Genomic DNA, 26342 nt, shown 5'->3' on the forward strand with positions numbered 1-26342 from the left:
AAATAAAAATTTATAAAACTTACAAATTTTTTAATAAATATGTTAATCACCAATTTAAATAGTACATATTTAATTTGGATAGTCAAATTGGATATTTTTTTAAATTTTTATAAATTAATTATCTATATATATTCTTGATAGTTCAAATATAATATTAACATTCTTTTATAATTTATATAAATATTAATTTGATAATAAATACAATATAAAAAATAAATTAAGATAATATTGTGGCACTTTCTAAAGAATATTTTATAGAAAAATTACAATTAAAAATTTTTAAATATAAATTGTTAAGAGTAAATTTGGATGATTAATTTATAAAAATTATTAAAATTTTAATATTAAATTTAGATTATTTAAATTAAATATAAACTTGCCAGATTAGTAATAAAATAGTTTTATTAAAAATATAAAATATGATTTGTGTGCTTTGCAAATGGAAAGTCATTTATGCACCACTTTCTTCTTAGCCATTAGATAAAATGTGCCGTCATGATTGTCCACTTCTCACCCACTGCACAAAAAGTCATTGCACATGATCCAGATTCGTATATCATTATGAATTATTTATTATACAATAAATTATTATTATTATTATTATTAATATATTAAAATTCACATATTTTTATTTTAATTGAATAAAAATATATTAAATATCAAAAGTTGCGTACACAATCTTGTCCATGAAATAGTTAAAATTTTATAAAACAAATAATAAAATATTCATAATTAAATTTTTTTCTTTTTTATGCTGTTATTATCATCAATTATTTCAAAGTCACAGCCAGTGTTTTAAAAGTATGAACCGGACTACCACAACGGAAATGGGAAATGCATATAAATATGTCTAATAACATCATAAAATGCGTATAAATTTGAAATAAAATAATAAAAAATAATTGGAAATAAAATATGTCTAATTGGAAATAAAGTAATAAAAATAATTATAAATTAAATAATATCATAAATTATAATTTTATAACTTGGATATTTGGTTAATTTAACAATAAGTAATTTTAAAAGTATTTGCACTTGTATTGTGTCTAGCTGTCAACATATTTATAAAAGAATGATCCCAAATCATATTATATTCATGCAGGGTATACTATAAATGAATTCAGTTTTTTTTAAGGGTACAATTTTTGGATTTTTGGATCTTTTAAAGTTTTTGTAGCCTTTTTTATAATATTAGATTCAAACTCTGAAACATTTTTGTCTAGATTCTCAAAAATAATTTAACTAAGCTTAACTATGAAAATGATTTTTTATCCAAATCAATCATTGATGAGTTTGGTCAACAATCTAACTGGTCTGACTATACAATCTATCCCGTTTTGTGCATATCACAGGGAAAATATCCAAAAATGCCCCCCATAAAAAATAGACTTGATTTTTTTTATTTGAATAATGACTTCTATTTATTTGTATTTTCACTAATAAGTTATTTTTTAAGAAAATATATAATGGCATCTGTCTGTCGGTGACTGTCATTACTTTTTTATTTTTATGATATAAGGATTAGACACAGCCAATAGCAAACATTATCTCCCTTAAGGAAGATAAAGAGTAGGCCTCTCCTAACTAATTAAGTTGCTTTTCTTTTCATTTTCAAATATAAAAGAAAATAATTAATTCACACAGTTTAGGAAAGTTGGTTAAGTATCATAATTATATCTAAAATTAAAAATTGTGGATTATAAATAAACGAGTTCAATATATATATATATATTGAATATATATTGTTATTATAAATTTAAAATTTTATTTATATAATCTCCTTATGAGAGAATATAACCTCTACGAAACGCGTTGGTTGTCAAATGTATTTAAAGTATCTTTATGTAATATATATCTTAAAGTTTTTATATTGGTTGATGACTTCTAGTGACCGTCAATATTTATACTAAATATAAAATTTACGAATACATTTTTTTAAAAAATATAATTCTAAATATTAATTAAAGTAATATACAAATTATTATATCTATTAATTTCATTTGCATCATCAATTTATTTTTATAATAAATAAGAGAGATAATTTCAAATGAATATAATTTATAATTTTAAAGTTAGTGTGGGGCAATTCTTTTTTTATGAGAAACCATTACAATTTTAAAAAGGGAAAAAGTGTAATTTTGACAAAAAGATAAGTGAAATGTTTTCTTATTTAATAGGGGCACTTCTTTGAAGGTGGGTTAGTCCTTATTGATCACAATATTATATTCATAGCTTATGACTCATTCAAAGAAACTAAGTATGTGAATGTCATGGAGAGTGAATCTAGAAAAGATTAATGCATGAAGAACGCTAGAAAACATATTCTAAAAGATAAGATATATACTATTTTGCATATATTTTTTTAAAATTTCAATGTCAAGTGCATCTTCTATCACTAGAAGAAACTAGTTTCACTTGTGATATTGCATGAGTAATTAATAGAATCTTCTTAACTAAGCTGATTCTATCCCATCAACAAGTATTAATCTTTGTAGAAAAGGATGTAGTCACTAAAATACGAGATTTCAAGTTCATATAAAAAATATTTTTGAGAGAGTTACTTCTAATTTGATCAAATAATGCTCAACTGTGACACAATTAAATAGCTCCACACACATACATATAAAAGTTTTTAGGAATCAAAGTCTTGAAATTTCAAATTAAGATAAAAGACGTATGATAGTGAAGATGTGTAGGTGCAGAAGATCAATCAAGGCACTGCACAGAAAGAAATCAGTTAACACACAGTACTCTCAATGCGTGTTTTGAGAATGATGAGCACTGGAGTAAGCAAGTGGAAGGTGAGCATTCCATTTCATTTTACCCAACATAAAAATGGCAATAAATCATTAAATACGCTCACTTTTAGGCGCTTGTATATATCAATCAATTATTGTCATTATTAATGTTCATACAGTGATTACAATTTATTAACTTGCTGCCCTGTAATCGAATCTTTTCGTTGTTCCATGTCGGGCTATAGGTTAGACGTGGGTGGCTGAGTTGATTCTTTTCGGTTCGCTACTTGGAAAAAAAAAAGATCCACAAAAATTCTAGAATATCATTCCAGCATTGCTGCAGAATTTTTAACAATTCTTGAAGGACTTAAACTTTGTTGATAAGAAATTAAACTTGCTCTGGCATAACAAAATTTTAATTTTAAAAATTTATTAGTATTTATTCAAAATTTAAAATTATTTAAAATGACTATTAACAAAATTTATGTTGTTGAAATTAATTTTTTATTAAAATACTTTTTTAAGATATTAAAAAGTTGTAGATAAAATATATTTTTAATAAAAGAGGCGGAAACATTTAGCCATTTTGAGAGAAGATAAAAGCTTAATCATTTAGTTTATTAATTTTTGAGATAAATATGGAGAAGATAAAAGTAAAAGATATTTAACATAAACTAATATAATACATATTTATAAATAAATTATACACTTAATAACTGTCATTTAAAAAATAAAAATAAAATTTAAAAATTGGTTACAATGTATGTAAGAATATTATTCAATATTTAAAATTTTTTATTTTAAATTCATTTTCCTAAGAAAAATAATATTTACTGGTAAAAAATAATATTTTATTAAAAATAATTTAAATATTCATATAAATTATTTTGTCATATTAATAATTGAAAATGAAATATAATTCATGTATATCTTTTTAATAATATATTATTTGATATATGTGCATATAGTTAAATAACATATATTTAATTTTGCATATAATAATTATATGTGCATTTTAATTCAACTTGCAAAAAATGGAAGCTTATGGTTTGGAAGTGGGAGGTCATGGATTCAAACCTTGAATTTAGTTTATTTTACAACAAATAGGTGATGTGGTGCATGGTGGTGATGTGGCATATGAGATGGCTTGAGAAGGCATACATGTGGTGGGTGACGAGGCCCTTAGTGGTGGTATGGCACATGAGATGGCTTGAGGAGGTACACATATGGTGTGTGATATGGCACGAGATGACAGGATAATATGGCATCATTTTGTCAAACACATGGCCTGTGATATGGCACAAGATGGCAACTATCGTGGCATCATTTGTAATATACATGATAGGTGACTTGGCATCACATGATGCACATATGGCAAAGTGATGTGACAAAAAATAAATTATTATTTTTAAAAAAGTTTTGGTGATGATATTTGTCACCCCTAAAAGTCTATATATTATTATTTATTTAAAAAAGTTTTGACAACAACATTTGATTCCGTTAAAAGTAGACTTTTAGCGGTAAAAATTTTTGGTTTGTCATCGCTAAAAGTATGCTTTTGTTGCAGCCAAAAACTATCAACAATGATAGTTATAGCAACAATGTTTTTGCAGCAGCTTTTGAACTTTTGTTGCTATCAAAAGTCTTTTTTTATAGTGAAAATTACTCTCAGATAACAATGTTTAATCATTAATGCGACTCTTTAGAAATTATTCATCTTATATGTAGAATTACTTTGTTAGGCTCTGACAGAAGTTAACTATGACAAATCCTATGTTGTAGAATCTTCTAATCCTTGTTTAGTTTATCTTTAAAATTTTCATCATACCTTATTAAATTTCTTCTTATGTTTGAAGATATTCTGATACAAAATAATAAATGACCCAAAATATCTCATTTTTGTCAGAAACTTGATCGTACAACTACACAACATTAATATTAAATTTCAATATGCATTGAACTTCACAATATTTGAAGAAGCAAACCAAGTAAAAAGTTTTAGCAAATAATCAGTAAAAATAAAGAAAGCAGATAAACAAGCAAATAAATGGAAGGATTGTTTTTGGACATACACATTAGCACATGCTCGTTAACTACTGCAAAATTGCTTATTTCGTAGCTAAATAAGAACAGAACAGGGAAGAATGAGAGAAGCAGAGCAAAATAGGGATAACAGAATATAACATAACAAGCATGCAATTGCGTTACAATTATTTATTATCTATGCCAAAATATGGTTCGCCACTAACTTAAATTTCATACTCATTTTTAAATTTTTAATTTGTAATGATGTATATATACCATTGTTACATTGTTGCTGCCATATTGTGGGGTATTAGGACAAAAATAAATCAAATTTCGTATCTGATTTTTAAAGTACTAAAAAAATAATACTATCACATTCAACTCAAACACCAAAGCATATAACTGTATAAAAACCTAGTTGGTCTAGATTAGGGAATGAAGTATTATTATTATTATTATTATTATTATTATTATTATTATTTTGTAAAAGTCACACTTTCTATGAAAACCAAAAAAAGTCACCCCTAATTATAAAATTTTAGCAGTGATCACTTTGACTGTCTCTGTAAAAGGTCAACTAAACTATTTAGAAGAAAAATGCCAATGACATCCTTAACATGAATCAACTAAATACATAGAGAGACAGTATTAACAAACATGAGTGAAGTCCCAATACTATTAATAAAGTTTGTCAATAATAAACAAATCAATAAAATATTCAGCAACACACAAAAAAGGAAGCAAAATAATAATAATAATAATAATAATAATAATATAAAGATCTCTAAATTATTTGTAATAGTTGAAAGGTCATGTTATAAAGTCTCCTGCTTTAATAAATGATTATTATATTTAAACAAAAAATAAAAAAATATAAATTTTTAATTCTCAAATTTATCTCAGTTATAACAATTTAATCTTTTAAATTTAGTTTTTATTAGTTATATTCTTTTTTTAATGCTCATAAATATCATCCTATTAGAGGCAATTATATTCGAGGTACAGTTGAATACCAAATGTTGGTACCTTTTCTAGCGAAATTCAAACCTTAGTTCGCCATGTTGTGAGAAATTAGCTTTTTTTTTTTGCTAGACTCAACCCTTGTTAGTGTTAATTATATTCTTAATTCTTAATATACACTAAATAATAAATTTTAAAGTAAAATAATTTGTGTAAAAAGCAATTCTAAAACAAAATGTGTGTTTTAGATTTTAAATTTGTGTTGATATTGTTCAAAGAGAGATAATAAATTCTGAAATAAAACAAGGACTTATTTATCTTTGTCTTCTAAACATTGGAGAATAAAAATGTCATTCATATATACTTTCATTATTGTAGTTATTTTTTTGTTAATTACTTAGAACATTTTATTTTACATCTTTTAATTATTCTGTTTTCATTGGATAACATATTTTCATAATTCTATAATTTTTATAAGAATAAAAATTTAGGTGAGTTGAGACCCGGGGCTAACTAGGGCTAAAGTCAAGTGAGAATATGCCGGTATTTAATGTGATTGCATATACATAGATTCAACTTTGAAATCTTGAGAAGTACTACTATTATTTCAAATTATAAGACATTTTGAGATAAGACTATGTATACCAATAAAACCTATGATAACACTTTACAAACTTACTTTTTTAAAATAATTTAATAAACTTTCAAAACTAACCTTCATTTAATATAAGGTTAAAAGGAATTTTTCCCCCTCAATTATTAGCTCAGAAGCGTTTAGTATTCTAAACTTACATATACTGCAATTTTGTAAAACATTTTTTAAAAAATTATTTAAAACTTAATTGTCATTACTTTGATATTTTGAGCTCTGATTATTGTTCTCCCTTTCAAGTATATATGTTATGAAAAGGCAATCGCAATAATTTATATTCTACTATCATAACTCGTTTTCTGTTTGAAAGTTCAAAAAGAATAAGGAAGACTGTTAGATAGGTTTTAAAAGAATCAATTAATTCAAATTAAATTTTAAGTGTTAGATTTCAGGAATTTGCAAGCTTGTCTTTCAATTTTGCAACTTCATTTTAATTAATTTATAACTTGTTTTACAAATTTTAACATGGTTGAAGAATAAACAAATTTACTTTTCTTGTTAAAATTTAAAACATAAGTTGCAAATTCACCATAATGAAGTTGAAAAATTGATAGCCGAACTTGTAAATTCCTCAAGTTTGGCATTTGGAACTTAATTTAAATCAATTAGTCCTCTTGTGACTTATCTATCATTCTCCTAAAGAATAATTCTAAAGTACTTAGTTGTCGAAGTAGGTAAAGTACAAATTGACCGTGGACATGAAAGGAAGAACGATAGTTAAGTCTAAAAAAGACTAATTAATTTAAGTTAAGTCTTAATCAAATTTAGGGTGCCAGTAAAGTCTCTTGGTCCTTAAATGGCAAAATATTAAGTTTAACAACTTCAAGAATTTGCAAGTTTGGCTCCCAAATTTATAATTTTGTTGTGATGTATTTGCAACTTATTTTTCAAATTTTAATAAAGAATACAAATGTTCATCTTTAATAGTAAAAAATAATAAGTCTAACAGCTCTAAGGATTTGCAAGTTCGACTTCTAAATTTATAACTCCATTATGATGTATTTGCAACTTATTTTTAAAATTTTAACAGAGAACACAAATGTCCATCTTTAATATTGAAAAATATTAAGTCTAATAACTCTAGAGTTTTGCAAGTTTGGCTCTTAATTTTACATTTTTGTTGTGATGCATTTGCAACTTATTTTTAAATTTTAATAGGGATACAAATGTTTAACTTTGTTAAAATTTAAAAAATAAGTTATAAATTTATCATAATAAAATTATAAAATTGAGAGCTAAACTTGTAAATTTTTAAAATTTTTTAAACTTGATATTTTTACCACTAAAAGACTAAAAAACTTTATTGACATTCTAAATTTAGTTAAAATTTAATTTAAATTAATTTATTTTTTTGAAACCTAACTATCATTGTCTTGGGATAGCAGGCGGACTTGCGTACACAATGACTACAGCTGTCTTCATGAATCATGTGTGGGTGTGTATCGCGTGGGCAATACCATCACTTTTATTTTGTTAAAATTATATAGATTTTTTTATTTTTAAAATCATCAGTTTAATCTAATTTTTAATATTGTTTGTAATATTTTGTCAAATATTCTGAAATACTTTTATTTTTTTATTTTTAATTATGTTAAAAAACTTAGAATTATTAATTGGCCCTTATAACACTCATTCTCCCGGCATAAAATTTCCTCGTGATCGTTGAGAGATAGTAGGGGACCTGCGTACACATTGACTGCCGCCATCTTCATGAATCGTGTGTGGGTGTGCATCGCGTGTGCAATAACATCACTTTTGTTTTGTTAAAATTATATAATTTTTTTATTTTTAAAACCTACACTTTAATCTAATTTTTAATATTGTTAGTAATATTTTGTCAAAAATTCTGAAATACTTTAATTTTTTATTTTTAATTATGTTAAACAACTTTAAATTATTAATTGGCCCTTATAATAATAATTAAATTAATTATTATTATTATTATTATTTTTTCTTACATCTCTTTTTTTTTTATTGTGCTTCATTGACTGGGCCATGGTCATCCAGCAACTTCATTGAATGCAGATTCTTCGGTGTGTGATAGACATATAATTGCCGTGTCAATTTTGAGATAACAATTTTTGTTATGGCCAAAGTAAGATAACATAAATGCGTACAACTCTTATGTCTGGAAAAAAAAAAAACGCATAAAAAGATTCCTTATTATCTCCATTTCTTTCATGCAAGCAAAGACAAACAAATTTGCTTGTACCGAAAATTTTGATTTGTAGAACAAAAGTTAAAATTTGTTGTCCTTTAATTTTTTTAAGCAATTCAAATCCTATTGTATTTGAGACAAAAAGATTTTATCTTTTATAATATAATTATGTTTTGTTTAGTGTTGTTTGATTAGGTTGAAGCATTGTTAGATTCTATTAACAGTAATTTTTAATTTTTAATATGATTATTTCATCATTATTAACGTATCAAACAAACCCTCAAAAGTATCTTTAGAAATGACTGACCTCTAAAAAAAAGTGTGTTTAGAAAACGTGCTGGTTGAATTGTCTGTTGGTGACTAAATTGTGAATTCATTACTTATCAAATTTTGAATGCTTATAATGATTTAAAATCACCTTTAGGAAATGCATTGGTTGTTAAACGTACTTTAAGTATCTTTATATAATATATATCTTAAATTTATTATATTGATGGATGACTATAGTGGAGGACTTGAAAAATTTATTGAGTTAGTCCTTGTTGATCACTATTTATATATATATATATATATATATATATTATATTCATAGGTTATGACCCATTCAAAGAGATCAGGTGTGTGAATGTCATGGAGAGTGACCTAAAAAAGATTCATGTGTGAAGAACATGGGAGAACGTACTATAAAAGACTAGTTTATTAAAAAGAATATTTTGATAGAACAACACAATCATCACATTTTTCCCTCCTCTCTATGTTGATGTTTTCACTACACACTCTCTTTCCATCATTATTGTAAATACTATATTTTATCTGGATTCTAATAAGTAATTAAGTTAACATTCATAGTAAAATAAATAAAAAAATAATAAGAATAAAAAAATTTAATATTTTACAACAAGAAAATATATATATATATATATAAAAGTTGGATACAAAGATAATAAAAATATATTCAAGCTAGATCACAATATAATAATTGAAATAATTAGAATATAATATAATATGATATTATAATTTGAAGATTTCAAGATAACCTAATATCTAATATTAAGATTTGAAAATTTCAAAACAATATAATAATCAGGATATAATAATAGAAAAGATAACAATTAATATCCAATCTCTAAATAATAATAAAAATAAAGATAAAGATAATATAATAATATATAAAATACTAATATTGATCACGATAGAATTGAGATATTAGAAAAACCCTAGATGAATGGGTCTATGTAAAAGAAAGCAAAAGTAGAGCATAGGAAGTAGAGAAAGACTTAAAGAAATTGTGTGAGAGAGACTAAAGGAAGGAAGAAAAGAGGAGACAACAAATATCCAATTAATTGAGATTTATAGAGGTAAGTTGACTTTCTTTTAAGCCATAGATGTGTTTGTATCCTTTAACAGTTATCTTTATAAGAATATTATCTTATAGATGCCGATTGCATCTCATTTTGGGTAATCTATATTCATCTCATACTTTTATCTTCATGCGTGGTCCCATGTACATTGGAGGAAATCATCAATTTACTCTTGGGAAAATCACTTATTTGGCCCTTAGTTTTGATGTGTAATATACTATTCACCATCTCATTTTCACTACAAAAAAAATTGACTTTCAACGGCGACATTTGTCACCACTACTGAAAGTTTTCAGCGGCGACAAAAAGTCACCACAATATCACTGCAAGAGCTCTTGTCGCTGATTTAATCTGCGATGACAATAAAAGTCGTTGCTGAAAGTTGTGAATCGGTGACGACAAATGTCATTGCAAAAAAGAAAATTTGTTGCCGTCGAAAGATAGTTGTCACTAAAAGTTAAAAATTGACGGTGACATTTTGTCGCCACAAAAACCACACATTAGCGGCGACTATTTTGTCGCCACTGAATGTTAAGTATCAGTGGCGACATTTGTCACTGTGGAAACTACCAATTAGCAGTGAATTTTTTGTCGCCACTGAAAAGTAATATTGGTTCACTTACACACATGGCGACATGTCATCGTCCATGTGGCACCCCACCTCACGCCACATGGTGCCACATCACCCTCCACATAGCGCCTCACCTCGCACTATGTGGCACCATGTCACCCTCTATGTGAGGGCCCCACCTCACGCCATGTTGCGCCATGTCACCCTCCACGTGTCGCCCCTACTACATGCTGTGTGTCACCATGTCATTCTCCACATGTCGCTCCCATCACACACCTCGTGTCATCATGTCACCAATTTATATTTTCATTTTAAAAGTTATCTCCTCCAAGTTTGAACCCATGACCTCTACCTTTTGTGTCCAACCATTTTGTCACTGAGTTGGAATGAACCTGCAATCTTATTGCATAATTAAATATATATATATATATATATAATTAAACTATACAAACACACATATATATTAAATATTAAATATTATAAAATATCATTACTATCCTTAAATACTTCAATTTAATTCTTTTCATTTATAAAATCGCAAATTATATTATTTATTTTGTTTAAAGTAAACTATAAATATAATTGATACAATATCATTTGTATTATTTATTTTAATTTTTTTTACTTCTTGAGGTTGTTATATTATTTATTTTAATATTCATATTCATAATTATAATATAAAAAATATCTAAGAATAAATAGTAAAAATATTAATAATTATATATTAGTTTATAATTATTTATGTTTCTAAACTGGCATCAAGATTTAAAGTTACTGGTGTTAAATGTAAAATTTGAATTGAAAAATTAGATTAGATGAAATATCATTCTATGAATGAATAAATTTAAGTATCACATATCTAATTATTATAAACAAGTAGTGTTATTGATTTCTACATTGATCCGATGGCTTATGCTTTTTCTCTCTTCTCTTCTATCTTGAATATTTAAGATTTTTCACTTATTAGTTATACTTTTAAATTTAATATTTTTAGTTATTAATTAGTCGAAAAATATATATTAAAAATTTCATGCTTATTTTGGCCATTAAAAATCTCAACTAGCTTTTGAATAAAATTATCCAAATAAATTTCAGTTTATCTAACTGACTTTAAAAAAAAACATATCTAAACATAAATCATATTACATTTACTGACTTTTTTTCTAACCTTAGTTTGCTAACCTCAGTTGAATCTTAACCTCAGTTGTAAATTTTTTAATCCAAACACACACGTGGAGGGTGACGTGGCGCCATGTGGGTAAGTAAACCAGCATTACCTTTCAATGTCGACAAAAAAGTCACTGCTAATTGGTAGTTTCTACAATGCCGTTGATACTTAACATTCAATGGTGATCAAATAGTCAACGCAGTGTGGTTTTTACGGCGACATTTGTCACTGCTAGTTCTCAACTTTCAACAGCGACTATCTTTCTACAATGACAAATTTTTTTTTACAACAACATTTATTGTTGCCGATCCTCAACTTTCAGTGGTGAATTTTAGTGTTGTTGCAGATAGAATTAGCGATAAGAGCTCTCACAGTAATATTGTGGTGACTTTTTTTGTAGTGAAAATAGAAATTCAACAATTACTTAAAAAGAAATTAATAATATCAAGCAAATCTCAGTGGAATTGTTTAGCTTTTTATGTTCAAAATAGTGCAGAAATAGAAAGAGGTACTCCAAGATTAGTTATAAATTATAAACCATTAAATAAAGTTTTAAGGATGGATTAGATATCCCATTCCTAACAAAAAAGATTTAATAGGAAGATTATGTAATGCCTCAATATTTTCAAAATTTGATACAAAATCCGGATATGACCCTATATAGATAGCAAAAAGAGATAGATATAAAACAGCTTTTACAATTTGTTTTGGTAATTACAAATGAAACATAATGCCTTTTAGATTTAAAAATGCACCCTCCGAGTTCCAACAAATCATGAATGACATATTTAATCAAAAATTTAGATATGTTGCTAATCTCAGTTGGAAAACCAAATAATAATAGCTTGGAATAGATTGCTTCCTTATATGAAACTAAAATTTATTTTTGAAACTTTTCTAAAACACTTGTAAATGTATAATAGTCACTTAAAAATTTATTAAAATCACTTCTGAATATAAATCCAATCACTTTTGAATTTTTATGCTTGTTAATATAGATGTAGACCACTTGAAAAATAAAGAAATGACACTACAAAATTTACTATTATGGAATGAAAATATTGTTAATCTCAATTGGAAAATCAAGAAACAATAGTTGGGAATGGATCATTTCTCAATATAAAATTAAAATTCACTTTTGAAAGTTTTTAATGGTACTTATGAATATATAGTAGTCACTTGTAAGTTTACAAAAGTCATCTTCGAGGACATTTTAGACTAATCATATTTTTTTAATTCCAAGAGAAGACCATGGTTCATTGTTGGGATCTCAATAATACATGTAGGGTTCTTAATTGTAATTAATGGCTTTAGAGGTACCTAACTGACATTTCCCTTTCATTTGTTTGTATGCCAGCGAAGGAAACTTAATTCCGACGGGAGCACTCCTTTTGCTTCATACACTTTCGACTCTTCATCGAGTTCGAATGAATAGAGGTAGAGAAGCAATTTTCCAAATCAATTTATTGGTGCCCAGTTCCTGCATGAAGACCTGAGCAGAGTTATCATGTTCATTTAGAATCTTCTTCATGAAGACCTGAGCAGAGTTATCATGACTACGTAAATCCTATGTTGTAGAATCTTCTTCGTATCCTTATTTAGTTTGTCTTTGAAAATTTCATCATACGTTATTAAATTTCTTCATATGTTGAAGACATTCTGATACAAATAAAATAAATGACCCAAAATACAAGCTAATTTTTTTGTGACAGCTTGATATATTCATTTTATTGTCTCTGAGTATTAATTTCTGACGTGATTTATAATTCTATCCGGCTTTTTATTTTTAATTAATGAGACAAGTTTTCAACCAAGTATCAATGTCATGTGGAAATTAGGAGGCATTTGTTTTCCATATGGTTGTCTATTGTTATGGTCTTTTCAAAGGTTTAAAACCTTTAATTTGAAGATTTTATCATCATTTTCTGAACTTAATTTGCAAGTCCAGAACGATGTGGAAAATTTGACATATATATCAATTCATTGCCATTGTCTAATAGTCCAATATCATGACTTTCTTGTGCACCCAAATTTTACAGGACAATACCATCCAAACTTGTAACTTATTTCAATATGTGGGCCACAAATTTTACTACCAGGCCTTTCAATAATGTGGAAAACTTGATATGTTTATTTTGATTGGTTTGTGCATGTTATGACTGTTTTATATTGCTTATTTTTTTTGGTTATCTATTTTTCTAATGTTAGGAATTAGGACTTTTTTATATAATTATGAAGGATGTAAATTTTTCAGTTATTTATCTTAAACTGATTTAATCCAATTTAGGTGATTTGTGTGTGTGTGTGTGTTATTTTTTAATTGAAATTATCGTTGCATAATTTTTTATGTATAAATTCTTATCATTCTATAAATTAGTAACTAAAACTAGATAATCTGTTTACATTATCATTCCATATATAATTTCATCAATTTTTTTTAATGTGCATTAAGATATTTAGCCTTGATTTCTGACTTTTTTTTTTGTAACTATGGTGGTCTACTTTTTTTTGTGCACGTACACTTTAAGTAATGTGGAAATATGATCATTTTGTTTAACTTATTTGTTATGTAATAGGAATATGGAGTTGATATATTTGTTTTCATTGTAATTGTCCAACTAGTGACCACCTTAATTAATTTTTTGACAAATTATCATCTATAATTTTTCTAACTTATTGTATACTTTCGTGGACTTGCCACTTGTGGTACATGGAGGTCTATTTCATAGAAGACTCATCTTGGACTTGGCAACACATGCACAGTAACGTGTACAATTAGGGACATTTGTTTTGGTTGTCGTAATTTTAGATTTGGATCAATGAGTTATACAAATCCACTCACTCAAAAAGTATTTTAATAATAATAATTAGATTTCATTAATGCATAAAAATTATTAAAATATATTCTCTTTACAAAAATTTAGTGTAACTCTAACAATCAAAACACCTCTAAAGCATGTTTCTCCGAAAATTTTTAACAACACGTATATGATCTGATATGAGAGATGAGATTTGGTGTTTTTTGCATATCATATGAGAAAATCTCGAATAGCCATTGATTAAAACGACAACTGCTATTGTACCACATTAGACCTTTATTGAGTTATTAATAGATTTATGGCACTTACTGGATCTAAATTCTATTATTTTCTATAATTAATGCTAACACTTTTCAATGTATTTTAATTTTTATAGATCATCAAAATATATATATATATATATATATATTAACATGTTTTATATATTGTTCTAAAAAATCATTTTCGGTTTGGAAACCAAGATGAATATTTTATACGGAATGTTAAAATTTTAACAAAATTATTTAATAATAGTATATATTTTGATTTTTTCCAACTTGCAATAGAATATTATACCAATCTGGATTTCATTATCTTGAAGGTAAATATCTGTCAATTAATATATAAGAGTAGGCTTTAATTTGGAATTTTTGGCTTTCAGAAATCAATATATGTTCACCAAAGTTGGATTTTATTTTTTTATTATTTTTCTCTTTTTATTTTTCTTGCCTTTTTTTAATTGTGAACTTAAATCTAATTTAAACCCCTTAATTAATATTTTAATGTTATTTTATTTTATTATTGTCATAAAATTATAAGTAATATTTGTACAAGACATATGTATAAGATTTTATGGATGAATATTCCATTGTACAATTGAGAATTAATGAATTTTACACTTAAATATTTTCATATATTCAAATATGAATATTTTTGTTTATTTTAATTATATTATATTATTTTAATAATTGACCTCATTTGGACCACTAACTCTTAAACTATTGCCTCGACTGGTTTAATAATCTTTTAATTTTTAGCATCTTGTTTCCATCCCTCCACTGTGACCGCTAGCAACTTTTCCAGCGATATAGGGGCAGAAATTATTTACAAGGCTTAAAAAAAATACAAAAAGTGAGGGGTTGAAAATCCATACAACTTTAATGAATTTTTTTTTTATTAGATTGAAACTTTGGTAGTCCCTACCCCTCTAAGCCAAAAAAAATCAATAGTGCCACAAGTCAATTTTAAAAGTGAGGGGTTGAAAATCCATACAACTTTAATGACTGTTTCTTTATCATTAGATTGATACTTTGGTAATGCCTACCCCTCGAAGTCAAAAAAAAAAAAAAACGAGGGGATGAAAATTCATTCAATTACAAACGAGATTGCTAAAATTGAAAACATTTTATTTTACATTTGAATTGGCATTCATGTCAGACTCCATGAAACATTGGAGACGCCACGAAATAAAGGAGATTCATGGGTTATTTTATTATTGGGCTAGTTTATCAGCTCATTGCTAGATCAGGTTAACAAATTCAATTATACATAGGAATATAAATTTAAATGAATTTCTTAGCCTATGATCGGCCCAACACAAGGGCTGATGATGTAGGTGATTAATTACCAAAAAGAAAATAGTCAAGTTGGTAAATATTTAGCCCATAACTTACAAGGTTAAATCATGGATCAAATTTCACTGTCTATGTTAAAACCTTGCTCTGATAGTTAATCTATAAATATTCATGCATGTACTCATTGAACTTGAAAGCATATCCTAAACACGATGAGCTCTTAGGAGTTGGGACCCCATTCACCTAAAAATAATTTTATGTTTGCAAAAAAAAAGTAAATGATTTTTTTTATTCATGCATCAATGCGATCATTTGAGTTTCATATATGGTTTAATTTTTTCACTAAAACTACATGAAAGGCTTAGTTTACTTGATTAAACTACCAAAAAGACTTTCCATAGGCCACATACATTCCTAAAGCCATCTTTTACAGAAGATTTCATATGCAACATAATGCAACTATATATATATATATATATATATTGCATGACAGGCACCGGAAGCTTAGATCTATGGTTCCTTTTTTATCAACCACTTAATGTTCCAAAGACCAATCAACATGGTCTGTATTTGGTAGAAGGACTTAGTCTCTCACAATGTGTTGAACTAATATTCTCATTTTTACTAGAAAAAATGTTAATATTTAGTATCTGATCGTGCTTCAAATAACATTACTTTTAATAAAATGATACTTTGTGCGCAATAAAAGAAAGTTCCAAAGACTATGAAATGTTATACTTGATGTACTCTATTTTTTAAATGCAGTTCATTAATTTTGATTTAATTCTTGTGGAGAGCATTTTAATATTAAACTAAGAAAGAAATTTAGTGTTATAAACCAAACTTGAGAACCAAATATGTTGGTTCGTTTCTTGCTAGGATCAACATGTAATTCCATATGCATTAGAAAAATCATACACAATAACATTAGACCTCAAAATGAACGATATGTATATTTTGATAATTTCAAATATAAGAATCAATTTGTAATAATTATGACTAAGAAATGCATATATGCTTATATTAAAGATGTGGACTAGTGATTATTTTTCCAACTATATATCACAGAAGACTATGAGCTTGAAAGAGATATTTGTAAGTCTTATATCACCATTAAGCTTGCAAATAGCAAGCTAAATTATTAGTGAAACTTTAATAGTAATGTTTCATTTTTTTTTTTTGGTTCCAGCTGCTAAGTATTACTTCCCATCACTTGTATTTTTCATCTAGTAGACTTCTATAAGAATGATATATCACAAAATAGACTATGAGCTTGAAAGGGATTAAAAGTCATTGTACACATCATTGCAACATATCATTACAAGAGTGCTTATTGTTGGGCTACGGGAGCGATTTCAAAGCACTCCTGTATCTAGTATCACTACTATAAAATAAGCTTACAGGAGTGCTTTTTTTAGCCTTAGGGAGCACTTTTTAAGTGCTCCTGTATCGAATGTTCTAAAATTTACGGAGCACTCTTGTATGTATTAAATATAGGAGCACTTTGTACTCACAAAGCGCTCTTGTATATGTAAATAAAAGATGCCCTATAATGAGCGCTCCTCTAGAAATGACATACGAGAGTGCTCTTCAAAAGAGCGCTCTAGTATGAACCTTACAGGAGCGCTCCATTAGTGAGCACTCTTGTATATCAATACATATAGGAGGACTCTTTAGAAGAGCACTCTCGTATGTAGCTATAGGTGAGCGCTCTTGTAGTGAGCACTCCCATATAGCCATACTTACTAGAGCGCTCATTATATGAGCCCTCCCATAGGAAATATTTATTTTTTTAATCTATACTTTCTAAAATTTTGTCCTTTGTATATCTTTAAAAATGACTAATCCCAATATAAAAAAATAATTTAGAAATAGTATCAACATAAAAATTTATATACAATGAAAGAACTTGAAATTAAAACAATTTTGATTTTCTAACTAGCTAGTCTAATTTCTAATAGTCTAACAAATGAAACTATTGGTATTTTCTAACATTAAAATCTAATTTTCTATCACAAATAGTCAATAATATACTCTAACCACTCTTCAATTAAATTTTCTATTTGCTCCATAGTAAAATGTGAGGATCTTGCTCCAACAAAATACTACACAAGATATGAAAGCAATATATAAGTAATTATATTTATCTATCAAATAACACTCCAAATGGATTTATATTTTTTTATTTATTCTTTCAGAGCACTCTTCCAAAAGCACTCTTAAAGAGTTAGCCCTTAAAAGAGCGCTCCTAAAGGATTTAAATTTTTTATTTTACTCTTTTGGAGCGCTCTTGTAAAGCATTAGACCTAAAGGATTTAATTTTTTTTTTCATTTTACACTTTCAGAGCCCTCTTTAAAAGAGCGCTTCGGAAGGATTAGACCTTTAGGAGCTATAACATCCTGAAATTTTTAAGATCCAAATTAATTTAAAATAAATATAAATAATTAAATTAAAATTAAGAATTATTTGATAGAGATTCAGAATTCGAATTTTGCTAAGCAAAAGTTTGGTTGTATTTTATTTTTAACAATGAAAAAATTATCAAAGTTGACCCGAGCTTTTGTGCTATAATAAAAAATGTTAGGCCCTTCTTTGCAATTTTCTCCAAAGCATTATGATCAATTTTTTAAGAGGAAAACAACATGCAGAAATGAAAATGAAATAAGAAACCAAAGGAAAAGAAACACAAGAGCAAGGAAACGAGAGAGAAGAGGAGGACAAGAGAAGGAAGAGAGGGGATTCGGGAGGCTTTACAGCCATTGTGAGTCGAATACACGATAGATAAACTCTTTTCTTCAATCCTCTTCTTTTCCCTTGGTTTTTTCTTGAGTTTTTAGAAAAGGTAAATTTTGAATTTTATTCCCAAAGGCTTTGCTCTTGTAAGGTTTGATTTCCTTGGGTTCTAGGGAGGTTGTTTTAAGTTTCTATATGGTGCTATAATGTTTTGAGTAGGCAATTGGATGAAAAGGGAGTTTTAGGGCAGAAATCAAACCCAAAGGAATCGGGTTTTTCTCTTTAATGGTTTAGGCCTATTGATTTAGTTATAATTGTGCTATTTGAATCTATAAGATTTAAATTAAGCTTTATTTTTTATTATAAGGGCTAATTATGAAAGTTGGTAACACTAAGTGAAAGTTTTTAGTTGATTAAAAATTTTATGGCTTGGAAATTGGCCTAGTGGTGGCTAATAAATAATTTTGGTGGTTAAGTGATACTATGTGAATGGTTGATTTAATATATCGACCAATAGGATGGATTATAGCTCATTGACCCAAGTTGTGTGGTATGAGTTATAGTCTTCTTTTATGCTATTTGCCATGAGAAGTGACGTAGATCACTTATATATTGTAGGAGTTGTTGGTGGAATTTGTTTAGAAGTTAAGGGACAAGCCAAGTCTTTTTTTTGTATAAGGGGAAACCCTTTTGGTACAAAAGGGTTGAGGTAATAGGGAAATTTATATTTCTTATTGCTTTGTTTAGTAGATAATATTATCTAGCAAGCATTATATGTTTTAAACAATTGAATGCAAATAAAATGTGTTTTAGAAGGCTTTATGGGGTACTACTTTAAAATGAGATTACTTGAAAAGATGAGACTAGAGTATTGCCAACAGATAGCATTACTTGGTGTGATGACTTATGAGAAGATGTGCCACAAGCTGAGGGTAGCAGCTAAGCATGGTAAAGAGGTAGATGTCAAGAGGAGACAAGATAGTATGGGGAGATTTTCATCTCCTTTGGGTTCGACTGGCGAAATTTGTAAGAGGCTTGGGTTTAATGCAGGCAGTTCCAGTTCTTTTGGGAGAAGAGGTTTCAGTAGAGGATCTTAATCTCAACCTATTTATAGAGGGTCAATACAGAGAGGTAGGGTGTTGGATAGGGAGGCACAGCGGAGGATTAAAATTTTTAAAGTCCCTATCTTGATATAGACCGAATGAACTCATTTAAGTTAAGGTAGATAGAAGAGTTACTTTTTAATTCTTCAAATTTGATGCGTGTTCTTTTCAAGAGTTTAAATCTTAAGAGTTGACAATCTGACTTGAATAGTGTGCTAGCGCTCCCAGCGTCCGTTCTTCTTTGAACGTTAGTTTTCCTTTCTATAAGGTTTTTCATGGCTCTCAAAGTGTTTTTTATCGTTAGAACTTTTCTAACTCTCTCTATTTTTTTTTTCATAAAGCATGTCCCTTTCTATATAAAGTATAAAGATTAGGGTTTCATCTTCTACTTAAAGAGCCCATGAAAATTTAATTAAATTTATCTCATAAATTTAATCTATTATATCATATCTAATTTAAATTTATCTTATAAATTTAAATTATAAAACTGACATGATATTCTCTCATATCATGTTAGTTATTAAATTTAATCTATCATATAAAATTAAATTTAAAACTAACACAATATAATATAATATAATATAACATATATCAAATGTACATATTATATTATATATATATATATATATACATACGAATATATATATATAATTATATTTTAAATTTTATATTTCACATATGTATAAATATTTATCAAATAAATATTTAAATATATATAATTCATTCATCCTATATTACATTCATTGAATCTAAACATATTTCAGATTCAATGAACTTGGACATTATAACTCGAGTTAGGTTGTTCTTGTGTGTGACCTTGTAGGCCCATATGAAATTGACAGTAGGCTAATTACGCTATTAGCCTACAAGTCACAAGTGGCCTCTAGCAAGACATTACAACTACCCAATTCACATAAGGATCGATGATCTGATGTAACCTATCATGCAACCATATCACATCCCTTTTGTCACTTGATATTTTAGTCAAGTGTAAGACATGAAATTGTCATTCTCCTTTACCTGACTGTTACTTTCTCGATCTCTGAGTGGACTAATTATAGCAATGGAAAAACCCTCTCTATTGTAGTATAGCTATACATTTTCTCAGCCTTACTCATCAAGGGGTGCAGTAATATCTCTCACTTAATGTGAGGGACAAATTCTATCTTGACCATTCATACTCCTTTGCATGAATATCACCAAACTCAACCATAGCCTTTATGATTACCCAATCAAAGGTGACTTTTGCCTAGGTTAAAGTTCAGTGGTCATCATATAGGAACCCATGATGATCTTAGGTTAAAGGGCCTAGTGATATAGTTACATATGAAATAAGCGTATGACTTATACCATACAACTTTCTCATAGCGAGTCGATCCAAAACCTTGTACTCTTTCAAGTGCCTATGACTTTGATTTATATCTCTTTGATCCCTCATAGATGATTGACTAGGGACATTTAGGACAATCATTATAATTTGTCTAAGGATACAATTATCATAGTGGACACGTAATTGATATGATAACAAAAGATAAATTCATCAAGTAATAATGTGCATAGTACATTGATTGGCCCTAGGGCATAATTTCTAATATAGGGTATGAGAATTAGGTCTTCACAGTCCTCGAGGCAAGCATTGAGTGTTCCAACTTCGACTCTTAATACTTGAAGGACACCCCAGTACAACATATATAGCAGATCTCATCCAGGAAGATGTTGGGCTTGCTATAAGTGTGGTAAATCAAGTCATATAGTGAGACAGTGCCTAGAGGGTAGAGTTGAGAGGATTGAGCAGAGATCTATAGTTCCTGGCTGAGTATTTACGATTACACAGGAAGAGGCCAGAGCATCTCTGAACCTAATCAGCAGTATGATTTTTGTTTATGGTCATAAACTAGAAGCATTATTTAATTCAGGTGCCATGCATTCTTTTGTGTTTGAGGAGTATGTGGATAGATTAAATCTGTCATTGCAAGAGTTGCTTGTGCTTATTAAAGTGACGAAGTCTTCTAAATCATCTAGTATTGCAACTAAAGCTTGTCAAGGTGTGGAGACTCAATTTAAGGATAGAATTTTCAAGATCAATCTAATTTGTATTTCTATGAGAGGAATAGATGTGATTATTGGCACAGATTGGCTAGCAACAAATAATGATGCGCTTGACTGTGCTAAAAAGGTGGTTTTACTATTGGTGTTGGGTGCAATAGTGGATTCTTCAGAGCAGCCTAAGTTCCTATCGATAGTAAGTGTTGAGAAGTTGATTCAGCAAGGTTGTGATACCTATATGGTGTTCTTTTCAGCCAGTACAGTGTATGATGGTAGAATCGAGAAGATTGGGGTAGCAAGTGAGTTCCCAAAGGTATTTTTCAGTGAAGTAACTAGATTACCTCCTAAAAAGGATGTTGAGTTCTCAATTGATTTAGTTCCCGAAACTGAATCGATATCAAAGGCCTCATATAGAATGTCCCCATCAGAATTGGCTGAGCTAAAGAAGCAAATTGAAGATTTTCTAGAGAAAGGATTCATCAGATCGAGTGTATCACTTTAAGGATCACCAGTATTATTTGTGAGAAAGAAGGATGGTAGTCTACATCTTTTTATAGACTATCGATAGCTGAATAAAGTAACTATGAAGAAAAAGTATTCTTTATTAAGGATTGATGATCTTTTAGATCAGTTGGCTAGTACCTCAGTCTTTTCTAAGATTGACTTGAGGTCAGGGTATCATCAGTTGAGGGTTAGTATAGTAGATGTACCCAAGATAACTTTCAGAACTTGGCATAGTCATTATGAGTTTTTGGTTATACCATTTGGTTTAACCAATGTGCCTGTAGTGTTCATGGATTGTATGAACCACATATTCAGGCCATACTTGGATTAGCTTGTTGTGGTCTTTATAGATGACATTCTAATCTATTTTGAGAATGAGGAGCAGCATGCAAAGCATTTGAGGACGGTGCTTCAAATTTTGAAAGATAAGAAGTTGTACATCAAGCTCAGTAGGTATGAGTTTTAGTTGAGAGAAGTTAGATTTTTAAGACACGTGGTGTCAGCGGATAGAATTTTTGTGGATCCACATAAGGTTTATGCAATGTTGAAGTGGGAGCGTCCTAGTTCAGTCACAGAGATACATAGTTTTCTGGGATTAGCTAGGTATTATCGATGATTTATTCAGGGATTTTCCTAGATAGTTTCTTCTTTGACTAAGCTAACGCAAAAAAGATCAACCTTACATATAGGATGACAAGTGTAAAGTGTCATTTCAAAAGCTAAAAGAGAAGTAAACCACAACACCAATATTGATTATCCTTAATCTAAGGTCTTTATTGTGTCTTGATGCAAGACAATTAGGTGGTAGCATGTACTTCATGATAATTGAGACCACATAAAGAGAACTATCCTATACATGACTTAAAGCTTACAATAGTGGTATTTACTCTAAGGATCTGGCACTATTACTTGTATGGTGAAGTGTTTACTGTGTTTAGCGACCATAAAAGTTTAAAATACCTAGTGGATCAGAAGGAGCTGAATATGAGGCAAAGGAGATGGATGGAGTTTCTTAAGAATTACAACTTTAAATTGAAACACCATCCGGGTAAAACTAATATTATTGCTGACACATTAAGCCGAAAGACTTTGCATGTGGCAAGTCTTATGGTAAAGGAGCACAGATTGATGGAATCATTTATTGAGTCGCAGTAGGATGCGTCACTGAAGGCATTAGTTGGTGCCTATTCTATGAAAATTAGCAATGATTTCTAGAGAGAATTGAGAATGGCACAACTAGAAGATGAAAGTCTTCTAAGGATTAGAGAAGAGATTGAAGTGGATTAAGCTGTAAATTTTAGTTTCAATGATGATGGGTTTATGGTTTACCGGGACAGGATCTGTGGTCCTCATAATGTTGATTTGAGAAAGGTGATTTTGAATGAGGCTCATAGTAGTAAGTACACAATCCATCCAGGAGCTATAAAGATGTACCAGGATATGAAACGGTATTAATAGTGGCCTGGTATGAAGAAAGATATTATGGAGTTTGTGACTCAGTGTTTGACTTGTCAAAAGGTTAAAATAAAGCACCAGAGACCAGCAGGAATGTTGCAACCATTAGATATTCCTAAGTGAAAATGAGATAGTGTTGTTTCCATAGATTTCATAACTGGGTTGCCAAGAACTCAGTCAGGACATGATGCCATTTGGGTTATAGTTGATAGACTCATGAAATTGACTCATTTCCTAGTCATTCATATAAGTGATTCTCTAAAAAAGTTGGCAGAGATCTATATCCGAGAAGTAGTAGGCTACATGGTGTGCCATAAAGTATAGTATCTAATAAAGATTCGAGGTTTATGTCTCAGTTATGGGGAGCTTTACAGCGTGCCATAGGTACTGAGTTGAGATTCAATATGACATATCACCCACAAACAAATGGGCAGATAGAGCAAACATACAGACTCTAGAGGATATGTTGAGAGCTTGTGTATTAGAGTTGAAAGGTAGCCTGGATAGCCATCTCCCTTTGGCTGAATTTGTTTACAACAATAGTTACTACTTCAGTATCCAAATGGCACTATATGAGGCATTATATGGGAGAAAATATAGGTCACCTCTTTGTTGGACATAATTGAGTGAAAGGAGTATGTTAGGACCCGATATTGTGGATAAATGACTCAAAAGATTGAGTTGACAAGGCAAAAATTGTTGACGGTTCAAAGTAGGCAAAAAAGTTACACAGATAGGTGTAGAAGGCTGTTAGAATTCCTAGTAGGAGACTATATGTTTTGAGGGTTACATCAGTGACGAGAATTAGGGGATCAATAAGAGCCAAGAAATTAACTTCTCAATTCATTGGTCCTTTCAAGATTCTGGAAAGAATTAGACCAGTTGCCTACAAGATCGCTTTGCCACCACAGTTGTCTGGTGTGCATGACGTATTTCATGTGTCGCCGCTCAAGAAATATCAACCTGATCCTTCACATGTGATAAAATCGGAGGAGATTGAACTCCAAGAGAATTTGACGTATAAGGCTGAGCTAGAGTGAGTCGTAAATGTGAAAAAGCAATTAAGAAACAAGACTATACAATTGGTTAAGATTTTCTAGCGAGGCATGTCTCTTAGTGATACTACCTAGGAGACAAAGGACAGAATGAGACAACAGTATCCTTACCTGTTTCCATAGGTATGTGTTTAAGTGTTTTATGAATTTTAGGGGCAAAATTCTTAGAAGAAGGGGAGCACTGTAACATCCTGAATTTCTTAATCCCATGATTAATTGTTAATTGAGGGTAAAGTGATAATTAGTGTGGCATTTGAGATTTAGATGATTATTTGATGATTTGACTCATAGGGAAGCCGGGTCAAGCAAGTGTGTGTGGCGAGAATGAATCTCACTATGCCACGTGCTGTGGATTGTGTTGCATATGCTGTGGTACATAGACCAGGAAATCACTTCTTAAATTGTGAAATTTTAAAAATTTCAGAAGGAAAAATTTAAGAAATACATGAGAGAAGGAGAGAAAAAGGGATGAGGAGGTGGGAAAAGCTATTTCAGGCATTGGAAGGTACTTCTAATCGATTACTTAATGGGTAAGATACGTATAACTCTTACCTTCCATTCTATACAAATTTCTCTGCAAATGAGTTATAAGGAAATTGAATCGATGGAATTTGAGAGGTTTGATTCTTTTCTAATGGTGATAAAAAGGTTCTCAAGAGTTAAATTAGAGCTTTGCGACTAGTTTAGAGCTGAATAGTAGAGCTTTGAACTCGTAGGCTTAATTTTGGCCCTAGAGAGAGAGAATTTAGGGTAAAAATTTTATTTTGTCAAAATAAGATCGATTAAGGTGATGTAAAGTAATAATCGAGTAGCAATGGACTTAGAATGGATAAATGAAAAAGAGTTTATGGTTGAATATAGCCCTAAGTAGTAAATATGAGTTTTTGGCCAAAATAGACCAAATGACTAAAATGTGCCAAATGTGTTCAGATTAGCATATTGGACATGTGGGTAGAGAAAGAAAGCTTGAGAAAAGCTATAGTTGCTGTTGAAATCCACGGGTAAGCTTTCTAGTGATAGAAGGGTTGAGATAACCGAATAACTTTTTTTGTTTGACTGTTTATTGTAATTGTGTGTGAGTATGCTATGTAGTACATGATCTTGTTTTGGATTAAGAATGTTTTATAGAATTGTGTGAATGTTGCATTAAATAGCCTTTGGTTGAATAAAAGCATTAGAAAAATGTGATTTCAATTGATATGTTATATATATATATATATATATGCTATGTATGAGAAAACATGTAAAACTGTAATGAGGAACCTTGAATGGTTTGAAAAGCATGATCATAGGGGTAGGAGTTCACTCAAGTGGAGAGGTGGTAATAAGACCATATGATAGATTCTCCTTAGTACCCAACGGGGTGCAGTGTTGGAGATATATCTCCTTAGTGCCTTATAAGGTGCAGTGTTGGAGAAAATCTCTTTAGTGCCTATTGAG

General features: G+C 29.1%; 1 protein-coding gene across 1 annotated transcript; it reads left to right on the plus strand.

The window, feature by feature from the left end:
- Nucleotides 1-19596: 19596 nt before the first annotated feature.
- On the plus strand, nt 19597-22390 carry LOC129319536 (uncharacterized). Its single transcript, XM_054964651.1, has 3 exons — nt 19597-19695; nt 19790-19870; nt 21677-22390. Exons 1-3 carry the CDS (start codon nt 19597-19599, stop codon nt 22388-22390), a joined length of 894 nt encoding a protein of 297 aa, XP_054820626.1.
- Nucleotides 22391-26342: the final 3952 nt, after the last annotated feature.

The sequence above is a fragment of the Prosopis cineraria genome, unplaced genomic scaffold, assembly GCF_029017545.1.
Source record: "Prosopis cineraria cultivar Desert tree isolate PC_DT_omini unplaced genomic scaffold, ASM2901754v1 PC9, whole genome shotgun sequence".
Lineage (NCBI taxonomy): Eukaryota > Viridiplantae > Streptophyta > Magnoliopsida > Fabales > Fabaceae > Prosopis > Prosopis cineraria.

Coding starts and splice junctions, on each gene's coding strand:
- LOC129319536 (XM_054964651.1), top strand. CDS start 19,597: ATGAGACTAGAGTATTGCCAACAGATAGCATTACTTGGTGTGATGACT. Junction 19,696..19,789: donor CAGCTAAGCATGGTAAAGAG/GTAGATGTCAAG, acceptor GGTTTAATGCAG/GCAGTTCCAGTTCTTTTGGG. Junction 19,871..21,676: donor TAGAGGGTCAATACAGAGAG/GTAGGGTGTTGG, acceptor ACGATTACACAG/GAAGAGGCCAGAGCATCTCT.